We start from the raw sequence: 23,043 nt of genomic DNA on the forward strand, positions 1-23,043 counted from the left end.
ACCTGGGCCGGTATAAATCCCACGGTCGTATCCGGATGACGCTCTGCCAAAAGGAGGTATGGGCGTGTGAGTCATCCGGATATTGGCCTGGCGTCCCAAGTTTTGCATTTGAGCTAACCCCCAGGATGGATGCGACGGCGACGAAGCTCGTCGACGCAAGCAGCAGGAAGGTCGATGGCACCAACGACAGCATGCTCGGCTCCTTCAATAGCGGTCAATGGTCGGCGCTGCTGGCCTCGGTCGTTGTGACCGAAGACCGCGTCCGCGCCGGCGACCCCAACGACGAGACGATGCATGCGAAGAAGAAGCTGCCATCGGTCATCTACGAGACGCCGACGCGTGGCATCAGCAACGCCCGGCGCGAGATCTCGCACGCGTCGCTCGGGCGCCTCGTGGCCAAGCTCACGGACGCGCATCATTACGACACCGAGTTCCGCGACGGCTTTCTCCTCACGTACCGCTGCCACTCGACCGCATACGAGTTTGTCAAGAAGCTCATCAAGCGCTACAAGGCTGCGATGAAGCTCATGAACCCGTCGTCGATCGAGTGCGACCCGACCAACGCCGATGAAGAGCGCTTCTCGATTCCGTCCAACGAGGCCATTGACGTCAACACCCAGGCCGAAGCCAACATCTCGATCATGCGTGCGATGAGCGTGCTCAAATTCTGGATCCGCGAGTCGGGCTACATTGAAGCCGACTTGTCGGACGACCGCAAGGCGCAGGTAACCGAATCCGATCTCCGATCCTACGGTGGCACCATGGATGTGCGTAGAAAAAGCTCTTCTTGTTCCTCGAAGACATTCGAAAGACGTCGCCGATTCCATCGATCGTGCGCCATGCCGAGACCATGCTCGTACGTTCCATTCACGTGCTCACGATCTCATGGCCACGCTGCTAGCACGTTGTCGGCAAGATCCTAAAGGCGTCGACTATGTTGCGACAGCAGCTCAAGCACCACGAGACGCCACAGCAAGGCTCTCGGCCATACGATATGCCGTCGCCCTTGGACCTCGGCAACGAAGACGATGGCGTGTCCATGGCCGTTGACGCGCTCTCGCGGTCGGCCCCGGCGCCCGCATCGACCTCGGGCGCACCGATGCTCACGCGTAGCTCGTCCGACTCGACAAAAGAGCCATCGACCAAGGTCCCGACGCTGGCACGGGGCATGACAACTGGCAGCTCGCAGTATGGCGTCGATGCGGCCATGCTGCTCTCGAGCGCAAGCAGCCACAGCAGCTCGTTCGGTCCCCTCACACGGTCGCAGTCGGACAGCACGAGAGAGAAAGGCAAGTATATGAGCGTCTCGCGGTCCGAGCCGTTGAGTGGCATCTCGGCGCAAGAAGCCGCGGAGCAGCTCACGCTCCTGGAGGAGTACCGGTACCTCAAGATCCAGCCGCGTGAGCTCACCAATAAGAACTGGACGAGCGCCAACAAGCACATGGATTCGCCCAACGTGCTTGCCTTGATCGAGCTTTTCGATGCGGTAGACAAAGCATTCTATGCGTGGCTTACGTGTGCGTGTAGCGTGCAGGGTGGGTCTCGAGTGAAATCTTGCACCCGAAACTGCAAGCCAAGCAGCGCGCCAAGATGATCGCGTACTTTATTGATGTCGCCGAGGCGTGCCACCAACTGCACAACTTCAACACGCTCTTCGAAGTCATCACGGGCTTGAAAGCACCCTGCATCCAGCAGCTCAAGACGACGTGGGACCTCCTTCCGCAAGCTCAAAACGATCGGTTCGAGTGCCTCAAAAACATTTGCGCCCAAGACAACAACTACGCCACGTACCGTCAGGTATCGATCGTATCAAGCGCGCGTTGAAAGATTGATAGATACGATGTGCACTAGGCGTTCGCGCTGGCCGAAGGTCAACCGCGCCTGCCTGCTTTTTCTTGGTCACCAAAGACATTTTCGGCTACGAAGAGTCGATGCCAACGATCGAGCATGGACTCATCTGTTTCCAAAAGTTTCGCAAGGTCGTTGTCGACGCGCTGCACACGACCGACTCAAATACACCATTAGATCCACCGCGCGATCGTCGATGCCCTTAGCTGTCAAAACGTACGGTACACGTCGACGACGACGGTCGGCCGCCGGCGCAAAGCGCTCGTGCCCGAGAAAAACCAGCAAATGATGCTTCGGCACCGACTGGAAACGTATCAACGTATCAAGTCGAGGGCGGGCCTCATGTTTTTCCATGGTAGCATCCGGAAGCCCAGCGCCGAGCTCTTTCGACTCGCGAAGAACGCCAACCGCCAAGAAAATGTCCTATTTGTCAATAGCCTCGCGGACGCTGGCTTTATGTAATCGTCTCTATGAACTCTACCCACGTCTTTGGCCAAGAGGACTCTACGGCAGCTTCTGGAAAGGCACAAACTTGACTTTGGCCTTGGCGTTGCGAATCGGACCGTACGTCGACTGGCCAAACTTGGCGTGCGCGAGCGTGCGCTGCGCATGCGGGACATTGAGGTAGTCGAGGATGCCGGTCGCCGTCGACGGAATCACGGGCAGCAGCAAGAGCGCTAGACACACAAGGGATCGTTCAAACCAAGTACAAACGCAGGGCGCGTACCACTGAGGCGCGCCGCCTCCATGGAGAGGAGCATCGTATTGTCAAGAAAGCGCTGCTTGGCGACAATCTCGTCGGTCGTCAAGCCACTCGGGTCCTTGAGCTCTTTGGCCACGACCCACGGTTCATTGTTGGAAAAGTTGCTACAATATATGTAGTACGCGGTCGAATGAGACTGTTAAACGTATCACATACCGGTTGATGTCGTAAAGGAAAAACATGACGGACCGGATCGCCATCGAAAACTAAAAACTCAATAAGTGGCCTCGATGGACCCATCAATCGCAGCGTACGTCGGGCTTTTCGTAGTAGGCTTGCGTCGCATCAACCATGGCGTCCATGGCCGCAATGAGCTCCAAATCGCTGGCCGAGTAGTCCGCCCCCGTGGGCACGATGCCATTGGGCACGAACGCAAGCGTCGTGCTGCGAATCACTATCGTGTCCTCGAACGTCCTTTCGTGCAGCAAAAATGATGACGACGTACCGAGGTTGCCAAGGGTGTCGGCGACTTCGCTGTTGACACGGTTCTTCAAGAGCTCCTCGTTGAAGTCGCCGTCGTCGGTCAAGACGCCTTCCCGAAGCAGAAAATACCGGACGGCGTCGACACCAAACTACCAAGTCGCTCAGCCAGCGTGCGAGGGTGAAGCAGTGGACTACGGTGTTGATAATGGCGTTGGGCTCGACCACGTTGCCGAGGCTCTTGGACATCTTGACGTTGTCGACAGTCCAATGGGCATGCGCAACGATGCGCTTCGGCAGCGCCAAGTTGGCCGCGAGCAGGAAGGCCGGCCAGTAGATCGCGTGGAATTTGATAATGTCCTTGCCCACAATGTGGTAACTGGCGGGCCAGTTCTAGTCGGCGATGAGCCATCAATAATACGTTGTGGCGTCTACCTCGGCGAGCTTTTCCGGATCGGGGTACCCGGCACACGTCAAGTAGTTGCTCAGCGCATCGAGCCAGACATACACCGAGTGGTTCTCGTCGTCTATGCACGAGACGTTATCGATTGGCTGGCGTCGGAAGGCAGATGACGCGCATACCCGGCACCGGAATTGCCCACTGGATCTTCTCACGGAGGCGCGAGACTGACACGTCGTGGAGGCCGCCGGCGACCATCGAGCGCACCTACGTGGAGGCATCGATGTGAGCGACAAAGGAAGGATATAATATATCGAGCGAACCTCGTTGAAGCGGGACTTTGGCTGGACGACGTCGGGGTTGGCGTCAAGCCACGTTAGGAGCGCGTCCTGGTACGCAGAGAGGCGAAACTTGTAGTTTTCTTCCTTTACGAGCTCGACGGGGTGCCCGCTCTCCTTGGAGACCATTTTGCCGTCGGCGTTCTCCTCGACTTGCATCTCGGTCAAGAACGACTCGTCCGAGACGCAATACCACGCTTCGTGCTGGCCGAGGTAGATGGCATCGTTGGCAACCAGCGTCTTCCAAAGGCTCTGGACGGTCGCCTTGTGCTCGGGCTCGGTCGTGCGCACAAAGCGGTCGTAGGCCACATCGCCCCGCGCACACATGGCCTGGAACGTCGTCGCGACGTCGTCGCAAAAGGCCGCAGTGGGCTTGCCTGCGCGCTCGGCCGCTTGCTGCACCTTGAGCCCGTGCTCATCCGTGCCCGTCGAGAAGAGCGTTTTGTGGCCGGCGAACTGGAACCAGCGCGAGAGCGCATCGGCCATGACAGTCGAGTGGAGGTGGCCGAGGTGCGGGGCTGCGTTGACGTAGTAGATGGGCGTCGTGATCGTCTTGGTCGTTGCCAAGCGCGATTGCAGATAGCGAGGTCGTGCTTGCACATTGCCAGGGACCATGGACGCGGTTGCCGCGAAGGACCGGCGCCACATTCTTCTTGCTGCTTGGCGAAACTGCGAGTGCTGCATCTTCGAACTTCGCCCCTCACACAAGCAGGGCATTGGTTGAAATATACGTATTATCACGAAATCGCGTTTGCGGATTGGTGTGCAACGAGCGCTGGGGCACGGTTTTGGCCAATGGCCTTTGAGAACGGGCGGATCCAGCAACTCGACAGCAATCGCACCATGTCGGCCTTCTCGTCGTCGGACGGCGCCGCGAGTGGCCATGACAGCGACGTGGACTCGGGCTACTCCAAGAGCATCGAATCTGCTGAGATGGGCTCGGATACGGCGCCAAGCACGCCCAAGACGGACGATGTCTCCGAGGATGGCACGTCCACGGACGACGAGCCGCTAAGCGTCTTCCGCGAAGGCGTCCGGAAGCGCAAGACGGCCCGGCACGGCGACGACGACGAGGTCGCCGACACCGAGTCCGAGGATGAGTCGGCGCGCCAAGAGACCTTGCGGGACTACTCATACGAAGGCGAGCTCGAGATGCTGCATGTGCCCCGTATGGCGTACCCATTCCCATCGTACCTCCGACAGATTGCGAGCGAGATCACGTCGACGCCCGAGAGTGCACACCAACACCCGCTGCTGTCGTCGCCATCGTCCTATATCGCGTGCCAAAACCTCCCCTTGTACCTCCACCGGCGCCTTCCCACCCACACTACACCGACCGCCCGCAAGCGCGCCCGCTCGTTGAGCTACGAGAGCGACGTCGATGGTCTCAGCGACGCGTCGATGCTGAGCAGCCACGACGACGACTAGCAAGCGCTCTGTCGACTAACGCACGAATCCGACACCACAAAAATCGCTTTTCGTGTCGCAGAGACTTAGGCCAAGAGGCGCGTGAACAGATCGCGGTAAATGTAAATGCCCTTCAGAAACGTGTCCTTGTGCAGCATTTCGTTGTGCTCGTGGAGCAAAATCTCGGTCTTGTTCATGGGCGAGAAGCCCAGCGCCGGCACACCAATCTGGCGCAGAAAGCGGCTGTCGGTCGCCGCAGGAAACACGTCGAGCTCGACGTCCATACCGAGGTCCTTGCACGTCTCGAGGAACCGCGCGCAGAGCGGGTTCGTCTCCGCGTCGACCGACGTCACATGGTGCTCATGCAGCGGCGCGCCGACGTACGACCACGAGACGCCGTCGGCCGCGCACCATGCATCCAGCATCGCCTACAATCGTACTTGTGAGCGTTCTTAGGTAACATCGAGGCGGCGACGTACATGGAACTCCGCGAGGTCGGCGTTGGGCGAGATGCGAATGTCAAAACCGGCCGTCGCCTCGGTCGGAATGACATTGAGCGAGTACGTCGCGCCATTGTCCATGGACACACCAGCCTTGAGCACCGTGAGGTTGATGGTCGTGACGTCGCCGAGCTTCTTCTTCTTCATGTCGCCATGCTTGCAGCCGCAGGATGCACCGAGCGCCTTCTCCTGGTCGTCGCGAAACGCCAGCGCCTACATCATCGGTCGAGAAAGGACGTGGAGCGTTCGAGGATCCTACCTTGTTGCAGATCGCAATGAGCTTGGACGTGGCCGTGTTCTCAATGAAGCGCGACCCGTGCCCCGTCGGCCCCTCGGCCTTGACGTAGATCCACCACGGCGTCCGCTCGCCATAAAAGACTAGACATGGACTTGTTACAGCGAGCAAGAGCGTGCCGTAAAATCACGCAGTACCTGTAAACTTCTCGGTCGGGTTGGCGAGGCCTTCGTCGAGTGCGATCGCCAGTGGCGTGATCGCCTTGTACTCGGGCGACTTGAGGAACGCGCCCATGCCGTCGACACCGCCAATTTCCTCGTCCGGTACAAAGCACAAGTGCACGTTGCGCGCAGGCACAAAGCCCGATGCTTTCAGGAGACGGACGGCTTCCAGATACTGGATGCACACGCTCTTCATGTCCTGCGTGCCCCGGCCGACGATGAAGCCATCGTCACGGATCTCCGCCTAGCACGCAATTGGCATACAGTGAGAGCGTCCGAGATAAGAGGCGTACGCCAAACGGGTCGTAGTTCCAGCTCTCGCGCATGACGGGCACGACATCGTAGTGCGAGTTGAGAAGGACGCCTGGCAGCGTCGGGTCCTCGCCCGCCATGTCGCCTACACAATCCATGTAGGCCGATGCCGGCTACGCTAATGTACCAAGACGATGGGCTTGCCAGCGACGGGCGAAAAGACGTGTGCCTTGAGACTGAGCTCGCCAAGGTAGTCGACGAGCCAGGCAGCACACTAGGAAGCGTCAGACAGGCCATGCTTCATGACGTCGCGAGGTACTTGGTCGTACGCGCCCTGGGCGCCCGTGCCGCTGACGGTCGGGAAGCGCAGGATCTCCTGGAAGTGGCGAATGGCCGAGGCCTCAAAGGTTGCGTCGACCGTGGTTGTTGTCATGGGGCAGGCGGCTCTGGAAATGACGTCAAACTCCGGGCGTTCGCGTTTGCCAGATCTGGGTCCAGTATCGAATTTGAGAGGTTTGCCCTTTGGTGACCCATTACATTCAATATGAGTTGACCAAGAAGGGTCAATCACCATGCTGAACGACTAAATGCACTACTGACTAATAGAATGCGTCCTCCGAGCCCGACCAAGGGCCGCCAGCCACCGTGAGCGCAAGGTTGACGCGCTCGCGTGTGCAGCATGCCATGAGCACACCAAGAAAGGACGCTTCCGCCACCACCTTGAAGTTGCACTGGCCGTTCCCCGACGCGCATCATATGCTTGCTGTCCCACGAGGTCCGTGTCCGTGTGTCGGCTCATTCATTGGCCATCGCGACGGTCCAACCTTGCCGTGTCCATTCTGCAGCATGCACGTGAGCTTTGGCGGCTGCGGCTTCCTCCTCGCCTTCCACGTCGGCGTCGCCAAGCAGCTTCAGAAACGCGGTGTCTTGAACGCGTCGAGTCGATTCGCCGGCGCGTCGGGTGGCGCGCTGTTGGCTACCGCGCTCGCGTACGGCATTTCACTCGACACGGTCTTTGACAAGCTGGTGGACGCCGCAGACCAAGCGCGACGCCACCAGTTTCTTGCCGACATTGTCCGCGAGCAAGTCGACAGTGTCCTTCCAACGACGCCGCTGCCGAGCAAGAACCTTGTCGTCACGACCGCGCAGATTTGGCCACGCGTCCAGGAATGCCACTTGACACGCTTCACGTCCCGCGAAGACTTGCGAGACGCGCTCCTCGCGTCGTGCCACATTCCGTTTTACCTCAATGGCGACTTTGCGTGCAGGTACCGCGGTGCCTATTACGTGGACGGTGGCGCCTTCTCCCTCGTGCCCAACATGCCCGATGCCATTGGCGTGAGCCCGTTTCCGATGGACACCCGAGGCATTTCGCCGTCGCTGTTATCGGCATTCCCGTACTCCAAGTTGCAACTGCTGCATTGGGCGCTCTCGCCGCCGAGTCATGCGGTGCTAAGAGAGCTCGTCGAGTGGGGCGACTTGGCTGCGCAGTCGTGGCACGCTACCACTACTCTGTCGTAGCGAAATATTGTAGTCCAGGCCATGTAGACTATTAGAATGCGATATATAAGCCAGGACATGTATACTAGTAGAATGCATATAACCCAACAAAAGGGCATTGTTTCGATCCAGTACAAACCCACTCCATTCGGTCCCTCTTATTCAAAGTCGAACGAGCCAATCCATCCGAAATCTTGCAGCCTTGTTTGTAGCACGACTGTCGACGCAGAAACGACAATTTGATACCGCAAGTGGAGTTGCTTGGCTTTATGTTCGCTTTCGACAGCATACATGCTTTATTTCTCTAGTTCCTTTGACTTGCGTGGTCGTCAACTGTGCTCGTGCGGCGATAGCAATGGACCGTCAGCCCACGTAGCCCCACAAGCGCTCTGGTGCTGCCACGTGCGTGTCTAAGTGCACGCCACTTTGCATTTCCTCATTTCTAATTGGCCATTGCCAGTGGCCTTTTTGTCCTGTGTCGACGATGCACGTGAGCTTTGGCGGCTGCGGCTTCCTCCTCGCCTTCCACGTCGGTGTTGCCAAGCAGCTACAGAAGCTCGGCCATTTGACGCCCGCTAGTTCCGTCGCGGGGGCGTCCGGCGGCGCCTTGGTCGCGGCAGCCCTTGCCTGCGACGTGCCCCTCGATGCGGTCGAGGAGCGTCTGCGTCAATCCGCGCTCGCGATGCGGTCCCCTAACCGACACCAGTCGTTGCGCGACGACGTCCGAGGTCACATCCTCGAGCTCTTTCCATCGCCGCTCCCGTCGCACCTCCCGCTCACGGTCGCCACCACTCAAGTGTGGCCACGGCCCGGTGTCGACCTCCACACGACGTTTGGTTCGCGCGACGACCTCGCCGAAGCGCTCTTGGCGTCGTGCCACATTCCTTTCTACCTCAGCCGCGACTTATCCGTGCCACACCGCGGCGCGTGGCATATCGATGGGTGCGTCGTGTCGCTCGTCCCAACCCTGGATCACCACGTTGGTGTCAACGTCTTTCCCCTGCCATTTGCACACCATTTGACAAGCATTAGTCCGTCTTTGATTCGAACGGGCTTTCCATTTTCACTGCCACAACTCCTTTTGTGGTCGCTGCTGCCGCCCCACCCCGACATTCTGGACGAGCTCAATCACTGGGGCCAAGTGGCCGCGACCGCGTATATCGACGAAAGGTCCTCTGCATTAGGATAAATATGTGCTTGCACTGTTTCGAAGCGGCGGCTTGGCGCCACTTGTTTCGAGGAGCGAGAGTTGGTTTTGCATCACATCCATCGCGTCTTGCATGTCGTGGAGTCGGTCCGTGAGCTTTTCGATGTAGGCGACAATCGACCGTTGGTGCTCTTGCTTGGGGTTGCTCTGGATTGCGAGCAGCGACTCCATGACGGCCGGGTCGTACTTGTCGACAATGAATTTCTCAATGACCGTCTTGTCGTCACAGTACTTGTCCGTGACGGCTAAGAAGACGTCTCGTCTCAAGACGCAGAGCTCGAGGAATGTGACCGCCTTGACCGTGGCTGCATGTTTGACGTTCATGAGCAGCGCCAGCTCCCCTAGTCGTGTCGTGAAATAAGCTCCAAATTCAAAAAAAATCCAAAATCCAACATCTAAAATGGTACCAAAATGATCGCCTTCTTCCAGCGTCCGGCACGCCTTGAGGTCGACGCCGCCCACCTCCTTGCGTTGGAACGACGCCTCGATGAACGTGGGCTGGCGCATTTCGCAAATGCCGTTTTGGACAAAGTACATTTCGCTGCCGACTTCGCCACGCACCACAATGTAGTCGTTGCCGAGGTAGACCTGAAAGCCGAGCTGCATGACAAGCTCCTGGACAAACTCGGGGCTGCACGGCTGGAACATCGGGGACCGCGTAATCATGTTCATGCGTAGGAAGAGCCCGACTTCGACCGAGAGATTTTTCGAGAGCTCTTTTGTGAATTGGAACGGCTTGCCATTGAGCGTGCCGTGGCGGACGTACATGGTCTGGTAGTACTCGACGATGCGATTTGGAGCTCGATCGGCAAGTGCAACAGCGTCATGCTCGCGAAAAGCGACTCCATCTACACCAACAGCCCCGTCTTTCTTGCTCATTCGACGCGGTGTTTCTATACAATACCTTTTGCTGAAAGAGGTCGTGGTTGGCATAATAGTTGGCAATCAAATTGCCCACGTTGCCAAAGACAACGGCGATCCAGAGCGACCCGAGGATGATGATGACGGCCGAAAAGACATACTGTGCATTCGTCTGGAGCACGTTGGATTGGCCCGTGACAGTAGTGACAATATAGTAGGCGCTCAGCGTATACGCATCGAGGAGCGACCCGTCCGTGGAGCTTGAACTCGTCGTCTCGATCCAGAGCTCGGGCACGACGAGGCTGTACCAGACGCAAGCGAGGAGGTGAACCAAAAACATAAACAGCGCGACGAGCGACAAGAGTCGAATCAAATGCGCGTGGCGAGAGTAGAGCACCCAGCGCTTGTATTCGTCGGGCACGCGGAGGAAGCGCAGAATCCGCACCAGCGAGTACATGCGGACAATGCGCGGCAGTCGAAAGAGTTTGAAAACACTCACCAACGAGCTCGGAACGTCGCTGCCGTTGTGCGTCATCGCATGCACGAGCACGTCCCAGGGCACGATCGAGAGTGCGTCCGAGACAAACCTAGTCCATTCTAGTATACATATAGTCGTGACAATCGTAGACTGTAAACCAGCTATGAAAGTAGATGCGCGCAATGTGCTTCCGGGTCGTGATGAAGGTCACGTCCGAGACGCGGACCGCCGTGTTCAAATTGATGACGAGATCGAGGGCAAAGAGGGCATTGGTCAGGAGACCCATCGCGTCGTCGCGCGGGTTGGCCCACGGAAGAAAAGCCACGTCGTACGGAATCGTCACCAGCTGATAGTACGTGAGGAGCACGAGCACCTAAGTATGTAAACTCCAATAGTGTCCTTGTGGTGGTCAACATGTCATATGCGTACGAGGCGCCACAGTCGATACCAGCGGCTCGTGGGGTAGATCAAGTACGGCACATAGATCACAAGCGTGCTCGTCGCCGACAAGCGGTGCGAGCGGAGCCGGATCTGGTACTGCGACAGTACTTTTTGTGCCGCTGGCCCATCGCGACTTGGTCGAGAAGCCGCGACCGGCGTTCGTGGAGCTGCGGAATGCGCTCCAGCATCGACTTCGTCAACATCTCGCGCACCGACTTGGCGCGGGCGCGTCCGATCGGTTCCGACGTAGCGACCGTCGTTGCATCGTTGTCGTCGTGGCACTGTTGGCTGGACGACGGTGATATCGTCGGCTCGGGGGCAAATGGCACGACCCGAGGGGGCTTTTGCGCAATGAGCGAGCGCAACGAGCCAGCCGTCGGGAGCGCCGTCGCTCTCGGCGCCACGCTCTCGGGCTTCCCAATGAGCTTGTCTCTTGTTTTGCTGAGCGTTCGGTGCAGCAGCCTCGGGAGTCTCCCCGTGCTCTCTCGGCTCGACGTGGTCGTTTTGGCGACCGTGCGCAAAAAGTTCTGAACCATCGTGGTTCGTGTCCTGCGCGCACTCGTACGGGATACGCTGGGCAGCGGCGCGACCACCGAGGGCATGCGCTGACCATGGTACGACGGTAGCTCGATGTGCGAGATGCTCTTCTTGCCGCGTGCAAGCTGCGAGGGTCCGTCGTCGGACACCTCCATGTTGGCGTCGAGAAGGCAACTAAAAAACGCGGGAAACGACGGTTTGTTGGAAATAACGACTTGGCTCACTTTTTCGACATGACGCATGCGGGACCAAGGACGAGCGCAGTGCCACCGACGCTCCTGCGTGACTTTTCCAACAAGAACCTGACCTTCATGAGCAATGCATCTGGCTGTTTCTCTGCCTCGGAATGCCGCCACGCGCTGGATGCGTCGTCGGTCGTCGCGCCGTCGTCGCGCCCCTACAAGCCGGTACACGACGCGTCGACCCTCTTGAAGATTATACAAGTGCCTCCTTGTAGGTGCGGTCGCGCGGCAATATCTTTGTGGCCTCCAAGGGCCTCTTACGAGCCAAGCGGCAGCTGCTCCGGCACCACCAATCGATCGTGCAGCGCAAGCGCGAAATGGCCAACTACGCTGAGCGCCACGAGCGCGTGCTGGATCAGTACATGATCCGTGCCCGGGCGCCGTTGCCGGCCAGTGGATCCGATGAAGTCGACGCTCTGCTCTTCCACCCTTCGGACATGCGACTCAAGCTGTGGCAACTCGTACACGGCGCTCGTGGGATGTCCACTGACTTGGATTTGTCATTGAATAGGTTGTGGCGCTCTTTATGTACTACCAAGTGGTGTGGATCCCGTATACCCTCGCGTTCGAGTCGACCCTGCCACCGTCGCGCGACTTAGGGTACCTCGTCACAACCGGCGTCTTCTCGCTCGATATTCTTGTGTCGCTCAACACGGCGTACCGCGAGTCGACGACGAAGAAACTCGTGACGAGCCGCAAAGCCATTGTGGCGCGCTACCTATCGAAAGGGTTGGTTCTATCGTCCACGTTGGACTCACTCGGGGTGTGTGTAGTTTGTTCTGGGACGTACTTGCGGCGCTCCCGATCGACTTGCTCGTCTACTATGGCATTCTCTACGAGGCGGCTCCAAGGCCCGGCAATTGGCACTACTTTAGCGTCCTCCGCATCGTGCGGCTGCCGCGGCTTGTGCGCCTCTCGAGCTTTAAGCACCTGCTTCAGTTTTTTGGAATTCCTGTCGAGCAGCAGCGCTGGCTCTTGCATTCGCGCTACGCCCACCTCGTGCGTCTCTTGGCGCTCATTCTCGGCCTTGCCGTCGTCATTCATACGCTCGCGTGTGTCTGGTACGGCGTGATCGCGGACCCGAACTGGGTCCACGACATGTATTTGACCAACGCGAGCGCTGTCGACGTGTACATTCTCTCCTACTACTATACGATCACGACGGTCTATGGCCAGAGCTCGACGATGCAAACGAATACCGAGTACGCGTTCTCGACCATTGTGATTGTGCTCGGGTCGCTCCTCATTGCGCTCGTCTACGGCAACGTTGCCGTCCTTGTCGACCAATTTTACGACGATCAAAACAGCTACAAACACAAGGTCCGCCCTTTTTGTTATTTTACAAAGTTGGACAATATGTCATGTAGATGGAATCGCTGTTTCAAGCATGCAGCTCATGCGCTTGCCACGCGAGCTCCAGCGACGCATTGTGTCGTACTACCAAATCATGTACGACCGCCACGGCACGCTCGACGGCCAGCCCGAGCAGTTTACCAAAGAGCTCTCGAAAAACCTCTCGGTCGAAGTCGAATTGTTCCTGCGCATGAACATGCTTACGCGGTTGCCGCTCTTTCGCAACTGCTCGAGCGAAGTCGTCCAGGAGCTGGTGATGCGCCTCCATTTTCGAGTGTTTTTACCGCAAGATTACATCATTGTCCGCGGTGAAGTCGGCCACGACATGTACTTTATCGCGCACGGGCAGTGCGAAGTTTCCAACCGCGGCATGGCAGCGTCCCCCGCAACGACCAAGAGCTCGCTTCGGGACGAAAAACCCTTCCAGGTCATGACCCAAGGCGACTACTTTGGTACGACCGCACGTGTAGTAGTGTGGTATCTGACATGCATGACGCGCAGGTGAGATTGCCCTTCTCTTCAATTGCAAACGTATGGCGACCGTGGTGGCCAAGACCTTTATGGAGCTTTGTGCCCTTACGCGTGACGTGTACGAAGCCGTCATGGAGCGGTATCCCGAAGACCGCGCCGTGATCGAAGGCGTCATTCGAGAAAAGTACGGCGCGGCCGAGCTCGAGGAAACCATCAAGCAACACGCGAAACGCAAGCAGACGTCGTACGACCACGACGCCGCGGTCGTCCAAGGCCTCAACAAGCTCAACGAGCGTCTCGTGCAAGTCGAAGACTGCATGGCCGATCTCAGCGCACGCCTTTCGGCGCTCACGACCGCTAAACACCAAGCCCTCCATCCACTATAATCATGAAACACTGCATTCGATGCGGTCCATGACTGGTGGCGCGAATTGAACACGGTGCGCAATTCAAGATAGTCTGTATTCCTCCCGGATAATGCTGCCGTGCGATTGTAAGGGCAGAGAAGATAAACCTATGATTTCATGTACGAGTACCCCTGTGCGGACGGCGCGTAATCTTGGCACTGCATCGGTTGAAGTTTGTTGTTGCTGCGACACGATCCAAGACGCAGATCCAACGCGACAGAATTGTCAAAAAAGCTCTACTGTGTTGCCATTCCTCTTTCGAGAGCGACACTATTGTATGACGGGGTCAAAGCCGGGGGGAACACTGCTCGTGGGTGGTGGGTGGTCCAGCGGCGGCTTCTTCTTGCGCACTTGGAGTGCGGTGAAGATCTTGTTGAAGCAGTGTCGCTGCGCGTCTTCAATGTTTTGCACCTTGCGCTCGAGATTGCCGAGGCGGTTCGAGAGCTCGCCGAGCACGGCAAGGATCTTGGTCGACGCATCGTTGTCATTGGGGACGGACGGCGCCTCGGGATGCAACGCAACGTGGATGCCCTTGGCTTCGTGTCGCTCGACCTCGATTTGCTTGAGCACATCGGGGTGGTATCGCTTCACAATGACCTCTTCGATGCGCATGCGGTCTTCGAGAAACTTGGCCGATATCAACTCAAACACGTCTCGCGTCAGAACGCAGAGCTCAGAGAAAATCTGCGCACGCACGTTGGCCGTTCGTTTGCATTGCATCAAAAGGGCAATCTCGCCTAGACAGCGACACGTCAGCATGACGGACAGACTTTAGATCGACCGACCAAAAAAATCGCCTTGGGTCAACTGCCGCAAGACGACTTCTTCGTCGGTTAAGGATGCCGACGACTCGCCGGCCGTGACGCGGCCTTTGGTAACTTCGCAAATGCCTGATTGTACAAAGTACATTTCCCACGCGATCTCGCCATGAACGACAACATAGTCGCCGGGCAAGTAGACGTCCATCTCGAGGCGCATGACGATCTCTTGGACGACTTTCTTGCTGCAGTTGTGGAAGATCGGTACGCGGCTGATCATTTCCATGCGGAGATAGAGCTCGACTTCGATTGCGAGGTTGCGCGAGAGTTCTTGTGTGAGCACCGACACTTGGCCGTCGAGCGTGCCGTGGCGTTCCCACATGACTTGGTAGTACTCGTTGATGCGGTTCTGGAGGTCGAGCGGCAGCTGCATCGAGCCCATGGACTCGAAGAGCCACTCCATTTTCTTCTTGTAGCTGTTTTGGTTTTCGTAAAAATTCGAAAGCAAATTGGCCACGTTGCCAAACACGATGGCCATGAGCATCGAGCCCATCAAGAGGAGGTAGATCGAGAACATGTACTCGCCTTGGGTCTCGAGCGCCATGTTCTGCCCCACGAGTGTCACGAGCGTGAAGAAGTAGCTCAGCACATACAAGTCGACGGTCGTGCCTTGCTGAAAGGCTGTGTTTTGCCACCCAATCGTCGCGACCGACCCGTTCCAGACGCACGCCATGATGTGCACGACGAAGATGAAGGCGAGGATCATCGTGACGAGCCGAATCAAATGCGAGTAGCGCGAATAGAGGATCCAGCGCTTCCACTCGACAGGCATTTGCAAAATTTTGAGCACGCGGACCAGCCGCGCGAGACGGAGGAGCCGCGGCAGCCGGAGCGACTTGAGGAGACTCAGAATACTGAGGTGGCTGGACGACGACGCCTGGTTGAGCGCAATGTACATGACAATATCGATCGGGAAGCACGCCATGAGGTCGAGGACGAACCAGCCACAAATGTAACTCTTGATGATCTTCTTGCGGTTCGTGATGTACTTGTCGGGCACGACGGGGTCGGCGATCGCCGTGTTGAAGTTGAGGAGCGTGTCGATGCCAAAAATGGTGTTGGTCGTGATGCTAAAGTAGTCGAGGAGTGGGTTGCTGTTGGCATCTGAGAACGCCAGCGAGTAGGGCGTCTGGAAACTCTGGTAGCAAATGATGCCGAGCGTCATCTAATGCATAGATGTGGTATGCATTCTCTCTACATGTGGTCCGTACCAGTTGCCACGTCTTGTACCACGTCGCACTCGGATTGACAATGTGCCACGGCAGCTTTTGCTCGGCGATCGGTGTCTTCTTGGTCACGGCGCGAATGGTATACTGCTTGAGAATCGCGTGGTGTCGGTCCGTATCGACAACTTGCTGCCGACGCTTGTCGGCGCGGTCTTTCTGCTTGAGCTTGAGCTTGCCAATGGCTCGAAGCGCGGCAACGTTGGGCCGAATGGCGCCGCCGTCGGCCAAGGTGGCACCATTCGAAATCAAGTCGTCCGAGCTCTATCGTAGGCATATTGTCTGTCTTCCCTTTTCGACCCGTTCTCAGCTTCATACCGTGTTGTAGCTGAGCATATTTGAGGTCGACGCGCCCCGCGGGATCGAAAAGCTCAGCCGGTCGGGCGCAAACGGGATGATCTTGACCGACCGTGTCGACACCCGCGGCTCGTCGACAACCTTGCTGACGACGTCGTCTTCCATCTCCTTGTCCATGTCGGGGATCGACGACATGGCCCGACGCACCCCCGGCGCGGACAAGCTCGAGCGACGCTGCATGAAGGCGTCGGTTATCTCGACTTTCCTCTATTCCTAGTGCCACGGTCCGTTGTGCGCGGGACGACGTCGTCGCATGTAACGTATCCCACGTGGCTATTGTGGCGTGCGAGGGGATCGCAATGCTTGCTCGATGCTCTTGCCTTCCAAATAGCACGGACGTTCGTCGGTAGTATGTGGACACTGGTATGTGGATGCTATTGGGAAATGGAGTCGCATTCCATTCTATCGCGATCGTGGAGCATGCAACTACAACAACCAAATGTGCGCGCTGTGCGACACGCGAAAGCGCTCAAGTTAAGCGCTTAATAACGTCATCATTTCGCCGCTTGGAGCTGCCGACACGACGCTTTCGCGCTGGAGGCGATCGGGCTTTTCATCCAAAATGTAGGGATGAATTGGGCCGACAGTGTAATATCCTATTACTTAAATAGTGGACTCGCTTTCTACTCGTAAATTTTAGATTGTCTCGTCTCGGTCCAGCTGTCGAGCGGCGGGAGACTTGCAGCACCACCACCAAGAGCGTCCGTCGCGCGGTGGACCGACTTGAGCACGGACGACGGTGCGTGTGGCAAGAGCAGCGTCACGAGCAACTCCAACCGCTCGATTTTGGCGTTGGTGGTAGCCATCGTGTCGAGAATTGCATTGAGTTTCTCTTCGGCGCGTACTTCGTGCGGCGTCGGTTCGTCCTCGTTTTGCGCCTTGAGAATCGCTTCCAGCGCTTTCGGGTCGTACATTTCCTTGATGAATTTCTCGATCGTCTGTCGGTCTTCAATGTATTGGGCTGTAATGTCCTCAAAGACCGACCGCGTCAGAACGCAGAGCTCGGCGAACGTGCACGCGCGGACGTTGGCCGTGCGCTTGCAGTTCATGAGGAGCGAGATTTCTCCAAAATAGTCGCCTTGCACGAGCACTTTCAGCACTTCTTCGTTGTCGTACGGGCGCGGGTCGGACGAGAGCGGCTTGGTCACTTCGCAACTGCCGCTTTGGACGAAAAACATATCAAAGCCGATCTCGCCCTTGACCACAATGTAGTCCCCCGGAAGGTACACTTGCAGCTGAAGGCGCATGACGATCTCTTGGACGACCTTTTTGCTGCATTTTTGAAACACGGGCACGCGGTTGATCATGTCCATGCGGAGATAGAGCTCGACTTCGACCGACAAGTTGCGCGAGAGCTCCTTTGTAAACATGAGCGGCTGGCCGTCGAGCGTGCCGTGGCGTTCCCACATGACTTGGTAGTACTCGTTGATGCGGTTTTGGAGGTCGAGCGGCAGCTTCATCAAGTTCATGCTGCTGAGCAGCTGCTCCATCTATACATTATCCGTTGAGAAAATGCCCCCAATAATTTGCCCTACCTTTTTCTTGTAATTGTTTTGATTTTCGTAAAAATTCGAAATCAAATTCGCCACGTTGCCAAAGACCGTGGCCATGAGGACGGACCCAATCACGATGAGGACGCACGCGTAGACGTACTCGGTCTGCGTCTGGAGCAGCGAATTTTGGCCCATGACCGTCGTGAGCACAAAGTAAAAACCAAGCACGTACGCCGTCGCGTTCTGACTGCTCTCGCCAAACATGTAGCCCGGCCAGTCGGGGCTTGTCACGTAGCCGCCCCAGATGCAGTTGAAGATGTGAATCAAGTACACGAACGTGACGAGGAGCGACCCGAGCCGAATCAAGTGCGCGTACCGGGAGTAGAGGAGCCAGCGCTTCCACTCGGTCGGAATTCGCAAAATCCTCAAAATTCGCACAAACCGTGCGAGGCGGAGAAGCCGCGGCAGCCGGAGGACCTTGAGGAGCCCGAGAAGGTGCAATTTCGTGTTGGTGGCGCCCGAGATCGTCGAGTAGACAATCATATCGATGGGAAAACAGGCCAGTAAATCCAGGATAAACCTAATAATTCGATGTCCGTCGTCGTCGTCAAGGAAAGAGAGGTGTACCAGCCCCGAAGGTAGTGCTTGAAGATGCCGAGACGATGGGTGATGTACGTGTCCGGACGCCGCGGGTGCGCGACGGCGCAGTTGCAGGTCAAGAGCAGATCGACGCCAAAAATGAGGTTGAAGGCGATGTTGGCATAGTCCTGCGTCGGCGGCGTGTCACTCGTATCAAACGCGAGTTGGTATGGGATCATGACGCTTTGGTATAAAATGATGACGAGCGTCGACTAGAGGTCGCATTGTGAGAAGACCGTCAGTGGCCGAGTAAAAATTACGAGTTGCCACGCCTTGTACCACTGGTGCGTCGGCAGAATCAAGTATTTGGGCTGATCGAGCAGGACAATGTCCTCTGTTGGCTTTTCTTCGGGTCGAACGACACGAATGTTGTATTGAAGCAGCACTTTTCGGTGCCGGGAAACCATGCCCGCGAGCTCGAGCTGCTGCATGTGCTTGGTCTGTCGCCGTCGCCTTGTAATGACCTGCGCTTTCTTCTTGAGCCGCCCGGCAATCAACGCTGTCTGGATGATACTGGCAGGCTATACGACAGGGCAGTATGAGCGCCGACCTCAAAGTGGCACGGGAAGGATCGAATATGCAAGACCTTGCTGCCGCGGGACTCGTGTGCCATCTCATGCGGCGCGACTTTGCCGTTCCGAATGGAGCCGGTGGTGGAGCCCCGTGGCAAGTTCGAGTACCGCCGGTGTTGGATCGACCCGCTCTCGCGACGAGTCGTTAGGACGCGGTCGGGTGCGTCCGGCACAGGCTGGATGCGATGGGGCCTGGGGTGTTCGCCACTCGGTGGTGGTGACTGCTTTGGGCCTCGGATCGAGCTGGACGAGCTATGGACCGCGCCTTTTGACTGCATCGATCGAAGGAGCTCCCTGACTTGCGACCCCTTGAGGTTGGGCGCCTTGAGGATATCTAACTGCGAGAAGCGCCCCGACAATTGCTTCATCGAGCTGATCGACTTGTCGAGAAAGTGCACCGGTGTCAAGGCCAGCTTGTCTTTCGTCGACTGGCGCACGAGCGAGCGGAATGACACTCTGGACTCGGTGAGGCTCTGGATGGTCGGTGCCACCGGAACGAGCTTCTCCGAGGTCATACGCGCCGCAAGACGGCGTCACGGGAGCAACCGCGCCGCCAAGAATACAGTATCACGACGCTTCAGGAACGAAACCGTTGACGTATATAAAGTTCACAGTGTCCCATACTATAGCCAAGGGTTGATGGGCCGTTGGCATAGCTACCTGGAGATATGTTTATGAACCGTTATCGCGAGGTCGACGCAAGCCTTAAATTGCACCTTCCTCGAGTCGCCACGACAAACGCGCGTATCATGCCAAGGTATCTCAAGACACCGTAAACTGTGCCATAGAGTCCATCAAGCACATCAATAGATGTCCTCGCATCCATGCAAAGGGTGAATCGGGTGACGATATCACCGTCACCGGATGCAAACCGTTAAAATCCCGGTCCCACACACTCGAGTGAGGGATCCGAATCACAAAATATCTGCTTGGGCAGCCCGGTCAAGAATTCGGCCAATCATGTCGCAGCTATGCCAAACGCCACGATATCATTGGTCAAAAAGCGGCCAGCTGATTACGGCGATGCAGCAGCCACTTCCCTTGAACACTCGAGCATGACACGATCGAGTGTTGTCGCGCTCGTCGTCGCCACCCTCCTCGCATGGGCCAGCGCACAGCCGCCTTGTCCGTACGACGACCTGCCGCCCTACGTGCGCTACATCCTCGTCGCCGGGCCCATGTGCTCGCCCAATGTGACCTTTTGCGCCGTCGACACGGCTTGCAACGTGAGCTGGGTCGGCGCCACGCGGGCGTCGGTCCGTGGCGCCCAGGCCATCGGGTCGCTACTGCCCTTTGTCGGTGACTCGATGTACGTCCATTGGTCTGCTGGCGTCGACGATCAGGATGGTGCTGCTAGGTCCATTACGGGCTCGACGATCATGCGCCTCGACCATATGCAGCTTTCGCCGCGCCTCCGCAAGCTGTAGACCGATCTGCTGCCTGTAGAAGCTGCCACTCATGCCTCTCTAGTGAGTTTATCGACACAAACGTTGACATTCCGCCGTCCTTGCAATGGTCCCGGAACGTCACGACCTTGTCCGTGCCATGGCGTCGCCTGCCCTTGCCTCATGTTGTGAGATAGAACGTTTACGAATGTGAGCATGGATACGATTCCGGCCAATCTGCCCAAGACCCTCACGTCACTGTCCGTCTCGCCGATGGCATCGCTCGGCGAAGCTCATGGCCGTTCTCTCTGTCTCCATAGGACGTTTGCCAAGAATCACTTGACGTCGCTGACGAATTTGCCCACGAACCTCACGTCCTTGTACGCCGTTTTTGAAAAGATATATTGTTGTTGACATGCCTCATACTGGCGAGCCGTAGGTCGCTCATCAACAACGATCTCACCGAGATTGTGGGCCAAAACTGGACCAAGCTCAACCAACTGTAGCCACCTCTCCGAGATTCCAATCTGATTGACGCCTAGGTCGCTCGGGGGCAATCCGCTCACGACCATCGATCGCGTGCGTCTGAGCCGAACCAACCTCCGGCTCTTGTATCGCGTTTACACACATACTGAGTCGCCACGATGCTGATGGAATGCTGCGTGTAGCGACTGCGCCGGCTGCAACCTGACCGATTTCTTTGTCGATGAAAACACGTTCCTTGCACTCGACCAGCTCACGCCGCTCTCGATGCGGTCGTCGGCATCCGGTATCATTTACTTTGGCTTCAACCTTGATGGCGGCCACATTACCTCCAACGCAACCAACTGCGCGGCCGCTGGCGGCTCGATCCACGAGCTCTGGACTGCGTACGAGTACTTGACGAGCACGTTCTATACGGTCTGCGTCCTGCCACCGCGTACGACAGTCCCTCTGCCTCGAAACCACATTTGACGACGAGATATTGACGTAGCGCCCACGCCGGAGCCAACGACGACGTCGCTGCCGACCACGGACAGTGGCGTCATCACGATCCCAGTGCAAACCGTTCTCTCGACGCCGAGTTCGACCGAGGCGATTCTGCCGATGAGCAAATCCCAAGGCTTGATCTGTACGTCCGACGACCCGTTTCTTTGGCGCTTGAAGCTTATGAAACATGCGTCGAATTAGCTGTCGCGCTAGTCGGCATCGGCGCACTCGTGTCGCTCTGCTGCGTGGGGCTCCTCGTGTGCTGCATGCATCGCCGCGAGCACATCCACGACAGCGAGCTCTGGACGCTCAACAACACTCGGTCGACGCAAAACTCGTATGACACGCTGTCGTCGACGCAGTTCAACACGCTGGACCTCTTGGGCATCCTCCTCTACCGTCTTGACAACGCCGCTGTCGTGCCCACGCGCTTACTCGCGTCCGGTGCGTTTGCCGACGTGTACCTTGGCGAGTACAAGGGCGAGCCTGTCGCGATCAAGAAGCTGCTGGGCCACCGTGTCGGCATTACGGAAGTCCAGGGCCTTGTCGACGAGATCAAGCTCATGGCGAGGTTCGTGTTGTCAGAGTTTTCTGATTGTTTCTGATATGTTTCTGATATGCTCCTTGTGTGTAGCTTTGACTGCCCGTACATTGTCAAGTGCCTTGGCGCATGCTGGGACCAACCGTCCGATATGAAGTGTGTGCTCGAATTTATGGGTGGCGGTGACCTCCGTGACTACCTCCAGCGCTACTCGCCCGCTGAGTACACGTGGCCAGCCAAGGTTGCGACCATGTACTGCGTTGTCGAGGCCCTCATGTATTTGCACTCGCTGCCCGTGATCCATCGGGACCTCAAGTCGCGCAACGTCCTTCTGGACGACGCCAAGGGCGCCAAGCTCACCGACTTTGGCGTCTCGAAGGAAGACACGCAGGCCACGATGACGGTCGGCGTCGGCACGTACCGCTGGATGGCGCCCGAGATTCTCCAGTTCAACCACTACACGACGGCCGCCGACATTTACTCGTTCGGGATGCTCTTGTCCGAGTTTGATACGCACGACATTCCGTACGCCAACATGAAGAACGAGAAGAGTGGCAAGCCGCTCATCGACACGGCCATCATGGGGATGGTGATTGCGGGGTCGGTCAAGCCAACCTTTAGCGACGAGATGCCCGAGTGGCTCCGGACGCTTGCGCTCCAGTGCATTGAAACCGAGCCCGAGAACCGCCCGACGGCCATGTACCTCGCGGCCGTGCTTCGGAAGCGGCTCAAGACGATGACTGCGTAGTCGACAACTAAAGTCTCATGTCGATACACTACTGTACTTGCCACTAGTATACTGTTTGCATGCGCAAGGTAATACCATGTGGGCGGCGTACCATAGAGGGTACATGCGTCAAAATGCGCACTTGAATGCAATAGGACCATGTGAAAGCGCCGGCGGATGGTATGCCATTCTCAACGGCGTTGGACCTGTCGATGATGAGGATGATGAGGATGCCATTGGGTGGGCCTGTCGCGGTGGTGTCGGGTGGAGACGTTGCAGTCTCTGCATCCACAACGTGCTGAGAGTCGCATGCTGATATCTTGCCACAAGCTTGATAGATTGACGCATGAGCCTGTCATAATGCATATCGGGATAAATGCGTTTTAAGAGGTGCCAACGGCGGCTTGTGATTTGCGAAAACTCGTCCCGCGAGTTGAT

General features: G+C 57.3%; 11 protein-coding genes across 11 annotated transcripts; 6 read left to right on the top strand and 5 right to left on the bottom strand.

Moving 5' to 3' along the window:
* Nucleotides 1-125: 125 nt before the first annotated feature.
* On the top strand, nt 126-2,310 carry SPRG_19011 (hypothetical protein; the record flags this gene model as incomplete). The annotated part of the gene is made up of 8 exons (XM_012339820.1): nt 126-725; nt 776-856; nt 902-1,486; nt 1,528-1,797; nt 1,852-1,870; nt 1,927-1,979; nt 2,026-2,159; nt 2,208-2,310. The coding sequence occupies 8 exons, from the start codon at nt 126-128 to the stop codon at nt 2,308-2,310; spliced, it is 1,845 nt and encodes a 614-aa protein (XP_012195210.1).
* On the bottom strand, nt 2,260-4,417 carry SPRG_01414 (methionyl-tRNA synthetase; the record flags this gene model as incomplete). The annotated part of the gene is made up of 9 exons (XM_012339631.1): nt 2,260-2,525; nt 2,576-2,715; nt 2,768-2,817; nt 2,866-3,005; nt 3,057-3,183; nt 3,230-3,424; nt 3,467-3,558; nt 3,614-3,698; nt 3,755-4,417. 9 exons carry the CDS (start codon nt 4,415-4,417, stop codon nt 2,353-2,355), a joined length of 1,665 nt encoding a protein of 554 aa, XP_012195021.1. The 3' UTR covers nt 2,260-2,352.
* A 147-nt stretch (nt 4,418-4,564) lies between these two features.
* SPRG_22070 (hypothetical protein) lies at nt 4,565-5,197 on the top strand (the record flags this gene model as incomplete). Its single annotated transcript, XM_012339944.1, has 1 exon — nt 4,565-5,197. The coding sequence occupies one exon, from the start codon at nt 4,565-4,567 to the stop codon at nt 5,195-5,197; it is 633 nt and encodes a 210-aa protein (XP_012195334.1).
* Nucleotides 5,198-5,224: 27 nt separating this feature from the next.
* On the bottom strand, nt 5,225-6,854 carry SPRG_01415 (hypothetical protein). Its single transcript, XM_012339632.1, has 7 exons — nt 6,704-6,854; nt 6,572-6,658; nt 6,426-6,529; nt 6,109-6,376; nt 5,936-6,054; nt 5,656-5,889; nt 5,225-5,604 (listed from the first exon to the last, which is right to left on the bottom strand). Coding segments are annotated over exons 1-7 (1,155 nt in total). The 5' UTR covers nt 6,705-6,854; the 3' UTR covers nt 5,225-5,262.
* Nucleotides 6,855-7,230: 376 nt separating this feature from the next.
* Nucleotides 7,231-7,905, top strand: SPRG_19012 (hypothetical protein; the record flags this gene model as incomplete). The annotated part of the gene is made up of 1 exon (XM_012339821.1): nt 7,231-7,905. The coding sequence occupies one exon, from the start codon at nt 7,231-7,233 to the stop codon at nt 7,903-7,905; it is 675 nt and encodes a 224-aa protein (XP_012195211.1).
* Nucleotides 7,906-8,368: 463 nt separating this feature from the next.
* SPRG_19013 (hypothetical protein) lies at nt 8,369-8,927 on the top strand (the record flags this gene model as incomplete). Its single annotated transcript, XM_012339822.1, has 2 exons — nt 8,369-8,867; nt 8,917-8,927. The coding sequence occupies 2 exons, from the start codon at nt 8,369-8,371 to the stop codon at nt 8,925-8,927; spliced, it is 510 nt and encodes a 169-aa protein (XP_012195212.1).
* A 137-nt stretch (nt 8,928-9,064) lies between these two features.
* On the bottom strand, nt 9,065-11,074 carry SPRG_19014 (hypothetical protein; the record flags this gene model as incomplete). Its single annotated transcript, XM_012339823.1, has 6 exons — nt 9,065-9,432; nt 9,499-9,871; nt 9,996-10,539; nt 10,589-10,803; nt 10,860-10,967; nt 11,006-11,074. 6 exons carry the CDS (start codon nt 11,072-11,074, stop codon nt 9,065-9,067), a joined length of 1,677 nt encoding a protein of 558 aa, XP_012195213.1.
* Nucleotides 11,075-11,719: 645 nt separating this feature from the next.
* Nucleotides 11,720-13,860, top strand: SPRG_19015 (hypothetical protein; the record flags this gene model as incomplete). The annotated part of the gene is made up of 6 exons (XM_012339824.1): nt 11,720-11,815; nt 11,866-12,111; nt 12,162-12,379; nt 12,424-12,996; nt 13,037-13,455; nt 13,505-13,860. 6 exons carry the CDS (start codon nt 11,720-11,722, stop codon nt 13,858-13,860), a joined length of 1,908 nt encoding a protein of 635 aa, XP_012195214.1.
* Nucleotides 13,861-14,151: 291 nt separating this feature from the next.
* On the bottom strand, nt 14,152-16,414 carry SPRG_19016 (hypothetical protein; the record flags this gene model as incomplete). The annotated part of the gene is made up of 4 exons (XM_012339825.1): nt 14,152-14,618; nt 14,667-15,864; nt 15,911-16,186; nt 16,241-16,414. The coding sequence occupies 4 exons, from the start codon at nt 16,412-16,414 to the stop codon at nt 14,152-14,154; spliced, it is 2,115 nt and encodes a 704-aa protein (XP_012195215.1).
* A 488-nt stretch (nt 16,415-16,902) lies between these two features.
* Nucleotides 16,903-19,498, bottom strand: SPRG_19017 (hypothetical protein; the record flags this gene model as incomplete). Its single annotated transcript, XM_012339826.1, has 5 exons — nt 16,903-17,769; nt 17,815-18,352; nt 18,400-18,623; nt 18,672-18,932; nt 18,998-19,498. The coding sequence occupies 5 exons, from the start codon at nt 19,496-19,498 to the stop codon at nt 16,903-16,905; spliced, it is 2,391 nt and encodes a 796-aa protein (XP_012195216.1).
* A 531-nt stretch (nt 19,499-20,029) lies between these two features.
* SPRG_01416 (TKL protein kinase) lies at nt 20,030-22,672 on the top strand. Its single transcript, XM_012339633.1, has 11 exons — nt 20,030-20,292; nt 20,341-20,406; nt 20,454-20,519; nt 20,566-20,628; nt 20,689-20,748; nt 20,808-20,870; nt 20,911-20,979; nt 21,037-21,287; nt 21,342-21,479; nt 21,539-21,908; nt 21,972-22,672. Exons 1-11 carry the CDS (start codon nt 20,039-20,041, stop codon nt 22,624-22,626), a joined length of 2,055 nt encoding a protein of 684 aa, XP_012195023.1. The 5' UTR covers nt 20,030-20,038; the 3' UTR covers nt 22,627-22,672.
* The last annotated feature ends 371 nt before the right edge of the window (nt 22,673-23,043 follow it).

The sequence above is a fragment of the Saprolegnia parasitica genome (assembly GCF_000151545.1).
Source record: "Saprolegnia parasitica CBS 223.65 unplaced genomic scaffold supercont2.3, whole genome shotgun sequence".
NCBI classification, from domain to species: Eukaryota; Oomycota; class Saprolegniomycetes; order Saprolegniales; family Saprolegniaceae; genus Saprolegnia; species Saprolegnia parasitica.

Excerpts from the sequence above, each read along its gene's own strand:
- SPRG_01416 (XM_012339633.1), top strand. The coding sequence starts at position 20,039 with ATGACACGATCGAGTGTTGTCGCGCTCGTCGTCGCCACCCTCCTCGCA. Across the intron at positions 20,871-20,910 it reads TGGACCAAGCTCAACCAACT|GTCGCTCGGGGGCAATCCGC; the intron begins GTAGCCACCTCT and ends ATTGACGCCTAG. Across the intron at positions 21,288-21,341 it reads GGTCTGCGTCCTGCCACCGC|CGCCCACGCCGGAGCCAACG; the intron begins GTACGACAGTCC and ends ATATTGACGTAG.
- SPRG_01415 (XM_012339632.1), bottom strand. Across the intron at positions 6,377-6,425 it reads GGAACTACGACCCGTTTGGC|GCGGAGATCCGTGACGATGG; the intron begins GTACGCCTCTTA and ends ATTGCGTGCTAG. Across the intron at positions 5,890-5,935 it reads TCATTGCGATCTGCAACAAG|GCGCTGGCGTTTCGCGACGA; the intron begins GTAGGATCCTCG and ends CCGATGATGTAG.